The 13,665-nt window shown below is 52.1% G+C and overlaps 1 protein-coding gene across 1 annotated transcript in view; it reads right to left on the bottom strand.

The window, feature by feature from the left end:
* The window catches only part of Dnah17 (dynein axonemal heavy chain 17), a 137,513-nt gene that overhangs the window by 27,387 nt on the left and 96,461 nt on the right, over positions 1 to 13,665 (bottom strand). Inside the window, exons 54-62 of the mRNA XM_008849677.3 lie at positions 12,760 to 12,967; positions 12,372 to 12,487; positions 9,393 to 9,585; positions 8,079 to 8,314; positions 7,436 to 7,558; positions 6,351 to 6,555; positions 4,949 to 5,113; positions 4,279 to 4,419; positions 3,326 to 3,496 (exon numbers count right to left, since the gene is read on the bottom strand). Of these exons, the coding sequence (XP_008847899.1) occupies positions 3,326 to 3,496; positions 4,279 to 4,419; positions 4,949 to 5,113; positions 6,351 to 6,555; positions 7,436 to 7,558; positions 8,079 to 8,314; positions 9,393 to 9,585; positions 12,372 to 12,487; positions 12,760 to 12,967 (1,558 nt within the window). The remainder of the gene's footprint in view (positions 1 to 3,325; positions 3,497 to 4,278; positions 4,420 to 4,948; positions 5,114 to 6,350; positions 6,556 to 7,435; positions 7,559 to 8,078; positions 8,315 to 9,392; positions 9,586 to 12,371; positions 12,488 to 12,759; positions 12,968 to 13,665) is intronic.

Here is a 13,665-nt window from a genome sequence, read left to right on the forward strand (position 1 = left end):
CCCCCAGCCCTCCAGCCCTCCAGCCTCACTAGCACATTTTTGAGGTTCATCCATGTTATAGCATCTCTCAAAACTTTTTTGAGTCAGGGTCTCATGGAGCCCAGGCTGCCCTTGAAGTCGCTATGTAGCTGAGGATGACCTTGAACTCCTGATCCTCCCGTCTCCACCTCCCACATGCTGGGATGGCGGGTGTGCAGTACTGCTATTGTTCTTTTTAGTTTTTGAGACAAGGTCTCACTATGCAGCCCAGGTTGGACTGATCTCCCTGTGTAGACCAGGTGGCCTCAAACTCACAGAAATCTACCTGCCTCTGCCTCTGGAGTGCTGGGAGTAAAGGTGTGCACCACCACGCCTGGCTTACATACTGTTCTTAACTCACATGTCCTGTGACTGTATTTTCTTTTTTTTTGACACAGGCTCTCTCTGTAGCCCCAGCTAGCCTGGAACTTGCTATGTAGACCAGGCTGGCCTTGAACTCACAGAGACCTGCCTGCCTCTGCCTCCCAAGTGCTGGGTTAAAGGTGTGTGCCACCACGCCCAACTTATTTTTGTTTAATGTGTCTGAGTGTAGTGCTTGCATGTATGTAAGTGCACCCGTGTCGTGCAATGCCTAAGGAAGTCAGAAGAGGGCACTAGAGCCCCTGGAATTGGAGTTATAGATGGTTACTAGCCACCATGTGGGTGCTGGGATTTGAAGCCAGGTCCTTTGCAAGAGCAGCTGGTGCTCTTAACCGCTGAGCCATGTCCCCAGCCCTGCTTCATTCCCTTTCAAAGCGGAATACTTGGCTGGTGTATAGCTAGGTCATGTTTCTTCATCATCTACTGGTGGATGTGTTTGGTTTCGGTGGGCACTGTGGCTGTAAATGGATGTGGATGCTGGTGCACAAGGACCTGTTTGGGTATTTGTTTGGTTTTTTAAAATTTGTTTTTGATGCAGGATCTCCCTGAAGTCTCAGCTGGCCTGGAACTTGCTATGTAGACCAGGCTGGCCTCTGCCTTTCGAGTTCTGGGATTAAAGGCGTGTGCCACCACCATGCCCGGCCTGGGTATCTGTTTTTATTCCCCTTCCCAGGCTGGCTAGGTCATGTTCTCTACCATCCTGTCACTTGTACATGACAGCTCCCTGGGCCTCCAGTCCCTGGTCTCTGTCATCTTGCTGGGTCTGTGTTGGGCAGTTAGTGTGATGCCCTGTCTTGGATGGCAGGAGATGGGATTTGGGGCAGAGTCACTGCCATCTCCTCAGTGACCAAAAGGCTCCTTTGCACACACCAGAGTTTCTCTCCTTCAGCCAAACAAAAAATCTGCTGGGGTCAGATGAGAACAGTTTACGACTGGGAACCGGAGTCACTGCAGAGTTCTCATCCCCAGTGCTGGATGGGAGAGGAACTGGCAGCCTGCTTGGGGACTTACACAGAAAACCTTGTGACTAGGCCCCAGGGCTCCACATTTGAACTTGGATTGGAAGCAGGTTCGTGTTGAGGCCCAGGCAGCACTCACATGGATCACAGATGAAGTTCTGTGGGGCTGAGCAGTGGTTCGGATGTCCCCCAGTTGGCAGTACTGGGAGGATGGACTGGGGACAGGCCAGGACGCAGAGACAGGGACTGTGCTGCCACCCAGGAAGTGGGTCCATTATAAGGGGGATTACTTCCTCTTGTTCTATGCAGAGGATGGTGCCGGGGAGGCTGTCACCAGATGCCAGAACCTCCATCTCAGACTTCCCAGCCTCCAGAACAGGGAGAAATTAATCCCAGGTAATTGTGTCTCAGCAGTGCAAAAGAGACCAAAGCCACTCTGGGTCCTCCCTCCCTCCCTCCCTCCCTCCCTCCCTTTTCTTTTCTATTTATTTATTTTGTCTTTTTGCAACAGGGTCTCCTTGTAGCCCCAGCTGGCCTGGAACTCCCTATGTAGACAGGCTGGCCTTGAACTCAGAGACATCTGCCTGCCTCTGCCTTCCTGAGGGCTGGGATTAAAGGCGTGCGCCACCACACCTGTCTTTTTCTTTTCCTTTTTAAAATCTATTTTTATTTTATGTGTATGAGTGTTATACCTGCATGTGTGTAAGTGCACCTGTCTGTGCAACACCCACAGAGGTCATAAGAGGGAACTCAAGTTATGGACGGTGCTGGGATTCAAACCCGGATCTTCCTCAAGAACAACCAGTGTTCTTAACCGCTCAGCCATCTCTCCAGCCCCCTTTTCTTTTCTAAGACAGGGTCTAAGCTATGCTGCCCAGCTGATGATGAGCTCCTGGGCTCAGTGATCCCCCTGCCTCAAGCTCCTGAGTGCCAGGGATACAGGCTCATGCTGTCAAGCCCAGATGAGTCAGGCTGTGTAACTAATTCAGTGGCACAAACTTTCCAGTATTTCAGCTACTGTAGGAGCAGGAATGTAAATATCTTTCCTTGAAACAGACACACTTTTCCTTGTGTGCATGTGTGTGTGCACATGCCAGTGTGTGTGTGTGTGTTCTTCACATGTCTGTGTGTGTGGACCGGCTCCTCTGTGCGCACATGTATGTGGAGGTCAGATGTCAACTGAGAGGTTGTCCTTCAGGAACAATGCAGCTTATTTTTCGACAGTCTCACTGGGATCCAGGCTTGCCAATTTGGTGAGACTGAGTCATCTCTCCAGCCCCTGCATTTATTTCTTTAAATTACTTTCTCTCTCTTTTTTTTTTTTTTTTTTTTTTTTTTTGGTCTTTTTGAGACAGGGTTTCCCTGTAGCCCCAGCTGTCCTGGAACTCACTATGTAGACCAGGCTGGCCTCGAACTCACAGAGATCCGCCTGCCTCTGCCTCCCGAGTGCTAGGGTTAAAGGTGTGTGCCACCACGCCTGGCAGTTATTATTACTTTACTCATTTATGTCTCTATTTGTGAGAAAGAGAGGGAGGGAGGAAGAGAGAGTAAGTATGTATGTTTGTGTGTGTGTATAGGTCAGAGGATAACTTTCAGGAGTGTCTTCCTTGCACCATGTGGGAACTGGGGATTGAACTCAGGTCATTACACTTGGCAGCAAGCACCCTTATCTACTGAACCATTTTGTTGGCCCCTTTGTTTCTTTCTTAGGACACTCAACATCCTCAGTGGGCTAAGGATTATGCATTTAGCACTGACATCATACAGTGACCTTTCTGTGTGCACTGGTCTACTTCCCTGGTGTTTAATAAATGCAGCTTGAGTATGCCCCGCACCAGGCACCCCAGACTTTACCATCACCTTAGAAGCTGGTTTGGGTTCTGCAGGCCCAGTGGGGGTCTGAGGCCCCATGGATACCCAGGCTATGGTATAGGGACCACTTTCTGAGTGGCAAGAGGCCACGTTACCTGGAAAGTGACCTGAGCCAGGAAGATAAGCTTGTCGCGCTCAAAGAGGCCGCGTGCCGTGTACATGTACACCGAGTAGGTGATCTCGTCTGTCAGGTTGATTACGCGTTGCTTCACCTCTTCGGCACGTGTGGTCTCCTGGATGGCTTTCTCGAACACCACACTGAAGGCCTGAGGAGTAGCCAGACTGAGCCTGGAAACTGAGGCTACAACTACGGCCCCTGGCCGGGCACCGGGGCACCAGGCACCAAGGCTCCAGGGCAGGGCAGGGTGGGAGGACCCACTCCCCCAGCACCCGGGATGCTGGCATCTAGTGCTGTTGGGAAACCTTGCTGCTAGGGTTGTAGTTCTCCATGTCCGGATAGCTCTAAGTGGCTCTGCACCATATGGAAGGATTCCCCTTCTCAGCAGGGGGCCTCCTGCTCTCTTCCTGACTTACCTGGAAAGTGCCACCAAGCACGGATGCCTGACCTTATTTGGAACATGACCTTTGGCATAGTTACCTGGAGTAAAAACTACCCCCAGGTTTTTTCTATATGATAATCAGGCATTGCCTGGTAGTCGGACGATAGGAGCCCACTGCCACATGTAAATAAAGCATACTATGAGCACCTATTGGCTGAGGCATTGGCTACTACCCCCACACTGTATTTTCCCCAGTTCTCCCACTGAATAAACGGAGCTGTTTCACTGAGTCTGGAGCTGTTTGCATCACTGAACCTGCCTCCCCAAAGGGCTTTCTTCTGTCAGTGCTCACTGGCCGTCCTGACCCTGCTTATCGCTTCTGCTCCCTTTGTCCTCGTGGAGCGGTGGCCAATGACCCACGAGGAGAGGGAGCGACACCACATGGTGCCCTGGCTCCCTGCCATGCCTGTGTTCACCCCTTCAAGGCACACTGCCCCCAGGGTCCTGTTGACCCCAGCCCTCTGGCCTGGCATCCTGGTATGGCTGACCTTGAGGGAGAACTGATAGATGGGGTTGATCTTGTTGAGGTCGCTGAGGATGAAGAACAGGAGAGATGCCCGTGCCGCGGCCGGGCGGTAGTTCTCTCTTGCCTCGTTGATCTTGGCTTCTGTGATTTTTGCCTCTTGGACCTCAGAGAAAACAAAAGGGGCTTGTAGGAAACCGGCAGGAGCGCCCACCCAGCCTCAGCCCTTCGTTCTTAAGACAGAGAGGTGCCGGCTTCGTTTCTGTGGCTGTGGTAAAACGTCCTAACAAAAGGCAGCTTAGGGGAGGAAGGGGTTTATGTGGCTTAGAAGTCCAGTTTACAGTGCTTTACTGTGGCGGGGACAAGACTGCGCGAACTGCTTGCTCTCAGCCGGCCCCCTCACACAGCCTCATTAAGAGAGTTCCAGGCCAGCTGGGGCTACAGGGAGACCCTGTCTCAAAAAGACCAATAAATGAATGAATGAATGAATGAATGAATGAATGAATAAATAAATAAATAAATAAATAAATAAATAAATAAATAAAGACTCTCTTCCTGATGATTCTAAGTTGTGTCCAGCTGATGGTTAAACTAACCAGCACAGACACCATGGGTGCACTCATGACAGCTCACTGTCAGATCTTCCCTGTGCCTCAGCAGGGTGCTGGACACCCTGGGAGGACGAGTGGGCCTACCTTCTCCTCGATCTCGTTGGCCGTGTGTTTGGTGGTCTCCAGGTTTTCCAACAAGGCAGTGTCTCCCAGAAAGTTCCCTGATGCTGCTGACAGCCGGGCCAGGAGAGAGTCTTCTAGCCCCTTCAGCAGGATCTTGAACTCATTCTGTGATTTGGTGAGGCTGGCCTGCAGGAGCAGGTGGGTAGGGTAAGCCAAGGCTGGGAAGTGGGAATGTCACCCAGCACAGAAGGAGCCTGGGGAAGTGGGGCCCCCAGTTTGGCCCATCAAGCCTCCCTCTGTAAAGACCGAGAGTGAGACTCTTCTGAGCCATGCGTGTGGCTCAGGCAGAGCTGGGGAAATGGCTGACACATGGTTGGTTGTGTGTGTGTGTGTGTGTGTATACACATGTTCATGTATGTGTGCACATTTGTAGAAGTCAGAGGTCAACCTCAGCTGTCATTTCTCAGATACTGTCCATTTTGGTTTTTGGTTTTTTTTTGGTCTTTTTGAAGCAGGATCTCCCTGTAGCCCCAGCTGTCCTGGAACTCACTATGTAGACCAGGCTGGCCTACATAGGATCTCACAGACATCCTGCCTCTGCCTCCCAAGTGCTGGGACTACAGGCATACGCCACCATGCCCGGCTTAGTTTTTATTTATATATGTATTTATTTATTTACTTTTATTTTATGTGTATGGGTGTTTTGCCTGTGGGTATGTAAGTGCACAGTTGTGAACTGACATGTGGGTGCTGGGAACCAAGCCCAGGTCCTCTGCAAGAACAGCAAGTCCTCCTTACCTCTGAGTCACCGCTAGTGCCCATGCTGGCTTTTTATCTGGGTTCTAGGACTCGAACTCAGATCCTCAGGTTTCACAGCAAGCACTTTACTGACTGAGCCATCGCCTCAGCCCCAGACCCTTTCTTAAACATTTTTTCTGCTGGGTGGGGTGGCACATGCCTTTAATTCCAGTAGAGGCAGACAGATCTCTGTGAGAGTGAGGCCAACCTGGTCTACATAGCAAGTTCCAGGCCAGCTGGTGCTGAGGGGTGAACCCAGAATTTCATGCATGCTAGACAAGTGCTATGGAGCCCCAGCTGGCCGGACACAGAGCTGTCCTGGGGAACAAGCTTTGAGCTTCAGGGCCATCTGCAGATGCTGAAGCCCTGTTCTTAAGTGCAGTGGCTGTTGATTTATAATAGAGCTGGGTGAGGCATGCACTGGAGAAGGAGGAAGGACACCTGCTGTTTGTTGAGGGGCTCATGCACCTTCAGAAAGGACCCTCGAGACACAAGGGGCCCACAGCAACTTCCTGGGCCCAGAGTGGTCATGTAGGGCCTAGATCGACCTGCTTGCCCCCACCTGGCCCTGGGCTCCTGGCCCATCTCTGACACTGATATGTGACTGGCTGTCAGGGGTGGTTACCTTCAGCTGTTCGAGGTCCGGGCGCTCTTTGGCCACCACAGCAGCCAGAAGCTGGTCCTCAAGCCCATCCCTGGTGACCAGGAAGTTGATGAGCGTGCACTGTGCTTGCATCTCAGGCTTGTAGTGGGGGTTGAAATACTTGGTGTGCAGGATCAGGCGGAACTTGGGGTGGTATTCCACCTCTTTGTCACCAATCTTAATGTACCTAAGGGTGGATGATAGTGGGGAGGATGAGACTGATCCACAGGGTCACCTTGCAACCCAGCCTGGTGGTCCACCCTTCCCTCCCCGACAAGCTCTGGCTATGGAGGAGGTCTGCTGGTGGCCATTGGGGGCCCTGTCTGTCCTTCCTCTGGGTGGCCACTCTGCACAGGGGTGTTCATGTGGCCGCTGCAGCCTAGATACTTAGCACTGCTAGCGAATCTCAGAACAACAGTGTGTACCACAGAGCTCCGCCTGCCTCTGCCTCCTGAGTTGCTGGGGTCAAAGGTGTGCACCACCATCCCTGGCATCAAAGAATTTTTTTAAAAAAGAATATAGTCTTAAGATTTGCAAAATCTTCACCCCTCACAGCATTTTACAAAGGGAGACCTCTGTACCCTCTTTGCCCCCAGATGCTGAGGCTGCCCTGGGAGAGGTTGTGGGGGCAGGGGGATGACGCCTTAACCTCCTCTTATTTTATTTTATTGGTCGTTTTATTTATTTTTTTAATAATTTATTATTTTTATTTTATGTGTATGCGTATATCGCCTGCATGTGTGTGAGTGCACCCGTGTCGTGCAATGCCATGGAGGTCAGAAGAGGCTGTCGGATCCACTGGGACTGGAGTTAAGGACGGTTCGTAGCCGCCATGTAGGTGTTGGGAATTGAACCCAGGTCCTTTGCAAGAGCAGTCAGTGCTCTGAACCGCTGAGCCATCTCTCCAGCCCCTTTATTGGTCTTTTTAAAGCAGGGTCTCCCTGTGGCCCCAGCTGGCCTGGAATTTGCTATGGAGACCAGGCTGGCCTTAATCTCACAGACATCCACCTGCCTCTGCCTCCTGAGTGCTGGGATCAAAGGCATGTGCCACCACGCCCGGCCTTTACCTCCCCTTTTTAATCGTGTTCCTGCCCAGCAACGGGTCCAGCACGGGGTCCACAGTCTCGCCAATGTTCTCAATGAGCAAGATGTCTCCCTCTGAGATGGCCCGTTCGATAATGTCAAGGTAGCTACGGGCACAAAAGAAACCAGGGTGTGCCTCAGAGGTCAGGATGTAAACCTCATGAGACAAGAAAGACCAGCCTGGAGCTTCCCAGCCAGTGGCCGAGAGGACGCAAAACCAGGTGGGAGCCTGTGTCTGTCCTGTGGAGCAGTGATGGGAGAAGGACCCGATTTAATTCTTTCCTGCTGGTTCTATTCCCAGAACCTGTGGGCCAGCATCTATGTTTGTAGATCCACCAGTTACCTAACAAACCTGCAGGAACCAAGATTCTGTGCTTAGGACCAGCCAGCCCTGCTGCTTCCTTGGCTGCTAGCCATCTAACTCACATGCGGAGTCCTAGAGACAGGTGCACACACAGCACCTGGTCGGTCCCCAGCTGCACTTTGGACCCCTGATGTATGCACCACCCCCTGTCCCCAGCCCCTGGCCATCCAGCTCACACACAGGGCCCAAGGTGCCTGTGTGCACACAAGCTGGGGCAGCCACCATCCCTCTGCCCCTGTAGCCCGGCTCTGTGCCAGGCACACCTCTTCTGCCCCAGGCGGATGGCCTTCAGATCGCTGCCATATTTGTTCTTGATCCATTTGATCCCCTGAAGCTGGGCGTCCACGATCAGTGGCCAGCGCTCCGTGTTGCATAGGATGGTGGCATTCTCGGTGGACATGCGGTCGCTGGGCAGACCCTGGTTGTTCCAGGAGGCCACATCTGTGTCGTCTGTCAGCAGAGTCAAGGGATCCAGGCCCTCTGTGATGGGGATCGGGACCTGCCAGGGGAGGCACTCTATCATTTCTGTTCTTTGTGTGTGCATATCTGTGTTTGTGTGTGTGCAGATATGTGCATGGGTGCATGTGATCATGTGCATGAGTGTAGAGGCCAGATTCTTCAACCACTCTCTGTCTTATTTTGTGTATTTATTTCTACATTTTATTCATTTATTATGTGTTTTTGTGTGTGTATATGGTATGTTGTGTGTGTCTTTGTGCATGTGCCTTTGTGTGTGTCTCTATGTGTATGTGTCTTTGTGTGTTTCAGTGTCTGTGTGTGTATCTGTGTGTGTTTGTGTGTCTCTGTGTATCTTCGTGTGTGTATTTGTATCTGTGTATCTCTGTGTGTTTCTGTGTGCATGTATGTTTGGCTGTGTAAAGTGTGTGTGAGTGTATATGTGTGTCTCTATGTGTGTGTGTGTCTGTGTCTCTTTGTATGAGTGTGTGTATATGTCTGTGTGTCTCTGTGTGTGTGTGTGTGTGTGTGTTTACATTTAGGTTTGAGCACCGTGGTGCATATGTGGAGGTCAGAGGCCAGCTGGCAGGAGTCGGTTCTCTCTATCATGTTATGCTGGTTTCTGGGGATCAAATTCAGGTGGCCAAGCCTGGAAGCAAGGGCTCTACCCCACTGACCGATCTTGTCTTATTTCTGAGACAGAGTCTCTTACTGAACCTGGAGCTTGCCAATTTGGCTAGGGCTGGCCAGAGGACCATGGAGATCCTCCTGTCTCCCCCTCCCCAGCACCGGGGTCACAGACACATGCTGCCATGGACAGCTCTTTATTAATACATGGGTGCTGGGGATCCAGACTCAGGTCCGCACTTTACTGACTGAACCGTCTCCCGAGTCCCTGGCTGCTCAGCGAAGGTCAGCTCTGAGAGCAGCTCTGTGTTCTGCAGTTAGGTGCCGGAAGGCCAGGCCACCTGAGGAGTGAGCTACCCTCAACAGAAAACACCAGAAACAATGTCAGTCTCGGCAAGACGGGGCCGGCTGAGCCTCAGCCAGGGTGCCGTGTACCTGGTGCCTGCCCAGCTGGGACCCCCAGATTCCCCCCAGTCATAAACACGACTTCTTACCTTTAATTTATTTATGTAAGGGATCCAAAACTTTTCCATCAGCTCAGTCCGATACTTCTTGGTGAAGTAGCCCACGTAGGAAACAAAGGCGGAGATGAGCAGGACGTCCCCACACAGGGTGACCCCCTGTTTCCTGAAGGTCTCCACCGATTCAGCCCAGCGCACGTTTTCTGATGCCAGTCCTCCTACCAGCCTGTGAGGGCACAAGGAACACAGGGAGTGTCCGGGTAAGCAAGGAGAGTCTGTTTCCAGACAGGCCAGTGCTCCCCGTCTAAGCTGCTGTCAGCCAACAGATGGACTTGCATGGGCTGCGGGTTGGCCTGGGAAGCTGCAGCCTGTACTACATCATGGGTGCTTGCTTGGCTCAGTGGCTTGGTAGTGGGTATGCTTTGGGGAAGCAAGAGCAGTGCTTTTTGGTGACACCTGGGGGACCCTGCATCTCCCTCCCCAGGGCATCTGTGTCTATGGCCCTCCATTACAACGACATGCTTGCAGGCAGTGGAGTCTGGGTAGGGGTGTGGTAGCCACAGGACACTGTAGTATGCAGAGGGCAGCCGGGACTGTAGCGACACGCTTGCAGGCAGTGGAGTCTGGGTAGGGGTGTGGCAGCCACAGGACACTGTAGCATGCAGAGGGCAGCCGGGACTGTAGGGGACCCAGCCTGTGCATGCTATTCCCAGGCCACCAACTGCAGGACTGGTACCTGGTCTTCCTGGTGCCCTGTGGGTCTGAAAGCACTGCCCCTGGTTCATACTGTCTGCAGGTGCCATGCCCAGCAGCCTCGCTCTCCAGCGGCCCAGAGGCCACTATAATTTTCTTGACTGATGAGGCCACCTCCCCTCAGACACGTAGATGGGGTGGGTCTGTACCAGCAGCTCACGTGGCCTGGCATCTTCCCAGAGCTCCTAGGTCATGCTGACTACTGACCAAGGGCTGCCAACCCACAGGTAGGGTGGAAATACTAGACTAGGCAGCCATAGAACTGACCCCGCCCACATTTACCAGGACTTCCGGCATTCAAATGCCAGGGCTCTGCTCTCTACCGGGGAGGCTGTGAGCTCCACCTGGTGGCTGAACGCCTGTGCATGGTGCATTCTGGGTATAAAATACAGACTGAGGCCAGGTGCGGTGGTAGTCCCAGCATCCCAGAGGCAGAGGCAGGTGGACCACTGCACGTCTGAGGCCAGCCTGGGCTACAGAGTGACACCATCTCAGAAATGAAACAAAACAGGGGCTGGGAAGTCGCGCAGCGGTTAAGAGTGCTGGCTGCTCTCACAGAGGACCCGGGTTCCATTCCCAGCACCCACACGGCGGCTAACAACTGTAACTCCAGTTCCAGGGGAATCCGACGCCCTCTTCTGAACTCTGCGGGCATTGCACGACATGGGTGCACTTAACATACATGCAGGCAATACACTCATACACACAAAAATAAAAATAAATAAAATATTAAAAAGACCCAAAAACCAGCTGGTGTTGTAGCTCAGCTGGCAGAGTGCTTGCCTACAATGCACAAGGCCCCGGGTTCAACCCCAGCACAACATAAAGCAGGCCTGGTGGTGCATGCCTGTAATACCAGCACTTAGGAAGTTGAGGAAGAGGGATCTGAATTTCAAGATCATCCTCTGACACACAGGATGTTTGAGACCAATCCGGGCTACATGAGACCCTGTCTCAACAGCAACAGTAAAACCATGCTTGCTTTCCAGGGCTTGGAGCAGTAAGATAACTCAGTGGTGACTCTGCTGATCACATGCTAATGTAACAATAATCTAGATAAGATGTGTGTAATTAAAATCAGTTTCTCCCACATCTCTGTGTTTTCCACTGGGCTGCTGAAGGGTTCAAAGGGAGACAAAGGCCACATTGGATTCCTGGGAACAGCACTGCCCTAGAGTCTAAGCTCAGACACACTGTCAGTGGGCATGCTCAGAATTCCCGCTAAGCTGGGAAGCAAATGGTTCACATCATGTCACAGTGAGAGTGCCTTGGTGGCGTAGCCAGAACTCTCCCTGTCTGTGGGCTCCACATCTGTGGAAGGAACACTGGGCCTGTCCTCAACACGTGTGGGCATCCTTTTGGTCCGCTGCCTAAACCACATAGCGTAACACCTGGTTACGTAATATCAGCTCAAGAGGGGCCTAGAGGTGTGTGTGCTAAGGTTCTGAGCAAAAACAGCCCTGCTGGGCCAGTGAGATGGCTCAATGGGTTAAGGCACTTGCCCACAACCCTGATGATCTGAGTTCAGTCCCCAGGACCCACAAGGTGGAAGGAGAGAACTCACTCCCGAAAGTTGTCCTCTGATTTACATATGTTCACTGTGGTATGAGCCCCCAAATTAAAAAAGTGTAATAAAAAAATAAGGGGACTGGAGAAATAACTCACCACTTAAGAGATCTTGCTGCGGCCGGGTGTGGTGGCGCACGCCTTTAATCCCAGGACTTGGAAGGCAGAGGCAGGCAGATCTCTATGAGATGGAGAACAGGCTGTTCTACATAGTGAGTTCTAGGCCAGCTGGGGCTACAGGGAGGCCCTGTCTCAAAAAAGACCAAAAAAAAAAAAAAGCGATCTTGCTGTTCTTGAAGGTGATCCAGTTTTAGTTCCCAGCACCCACATGGTGGCTAACAACCACTGTCTATAACTCCAGTTCCAGGGGATCTGATCCCCTCTTCTGGCCTCTGTGGGCATTGCATGTATGTAGGATATTTACATGAAGGCAAAACACTAATACACATAAAATTAAAATAAAAAATATTAAAACCACACCACTGTGTTTAAGGGACCAGTCGTCTGGGTGTTGGTATTCATGAGAGTCCTGGATGCTATCCCCCAAAACAGCAATAGACGTGTAACTGCCCCAGGGCAGGTGCCTCTGTGCACCGTTCCGGGCAGGCCTGGGTTGTTCAGAATTCTCCCTCTGAAGGCTTGTCCCTTTGTGGGGCCTGAGAGACAAAGTGGCCGTAGTGAGGGGTCAGCTACCTGTTAGCCAGTGAGATCACCCTGTTCGTGGCATCTGCCTCCTGCTGACACTTGATTTTTTCAGCTGTCGCGTTTTCAAATGCTGAGGTCAGGTTGCTCAAGTTGGCATTGAGTTCCTGGGAAATCAAGTTGTAAAGAACTTTGGTATTTAATGGGAGTATTCCCAGCTCCCGGGAGGATCCTGGCTCATCTGTGTGGCTGAGTACAGCATGGTGTCACTTGAAGGCTCAGTGCTCTCTGAGAGACCCTGCACGCCATGTGCCCATACTCTCTTGGGGGCACTTAATACTTCACAAATGTGGGCCGTGCCATCGTGTTTTTAAGCAGCGGTGCCGACTGACAGGGAAGGGAAACAGGATGTCTCGCAGGTCTGCGGCTGGGCACTTACTGCAATCTTGTTTTTGATTCGGGACAGCTTCTCCTGAGCCTCTGCCAGCTCTGCGTTAGCCTCCTCCAGGGCCTGCCTCTTGGGGGCCACGTCACAGTAGACCTCGTAGAAGCGCACAATATTGATGCACCAGGAGCACAGGCCTGCAGCAGCGGTGGATTTGGAGCGAATGAACTCAGGATCAAAGGTGGGGTTGCCTTGGTAGGGCCTGGGAGGAAACCAGGGGTGCTGAGCAGGGCTAAGGCAGGATGCCGACCCTGTTCCCACTTCCCACAGTTAGCTCAGGCTACCCTGGCCATGGTTAGAATTCAGCCTCAGCTATCATTCATCAGCGACTGTTCACCTTGGTGTTTTGTTTTGAGACAGGGACTCCCTGTAGCCCCAACTCACCTGGAAGTCACTACATGGACCAGGCTGACCTCAGTCTCATAGAGATCAGCCTGTCTCTGCCTCCCCAGTGCAGGGATTAAAGGCGTGTGCCACCACACCTGGCTTGTTTTTGTGACAGGGTCTCTCATTGCTGGAGCTCACCAAGTAGACTAGGCTGGCCTTGAAGGCCACATCTATTTGCGGTGCCAGTTTGTTTCCTGTCTGTTGCCAGGATGTGACCAGCCTCAAGTTCCTTCCACGACAGGGTGAGCTGCTTGGGCCTCTGTGTTCTCTCTCCATGATGGACTGTATCCTCTGAGCCATGTGCCAGAGTTAACCTTCCTTCCTTAAGTCCCTTCTGCCAGGGATAGTCATGACAGTGTGGAAGTCACTGATCTAGTGTTTCTGGTGTTACTTCAACTATGGAAAACTTCAGAAAAAAGATCAGAAATACTACAAAATGTAGCTCGGTGTTCGAGTGCTTGCCCAGCATGTGCAAAGCTCTGGGTTCCACTCCTAGCCTCTCTCTCTCTCTCT

The sequence above is a fragment of the Nannospalax galili genome, unplaced genomic scaffold, assembly GCF_000622305.1.
Source record: "Nannospalax galili isolate Female #2095 unplaced genomic scaffold, S.galili_v1.0 scaffold945, whole genome shotgun sequence".
Taxonomy (NCBI): domain Eukaryota; kingdom Metazoa; phylum Chordata; class Mammalia; order Rodentia; family Spalacidae; genus Nannospalax; species Nannospalax galili.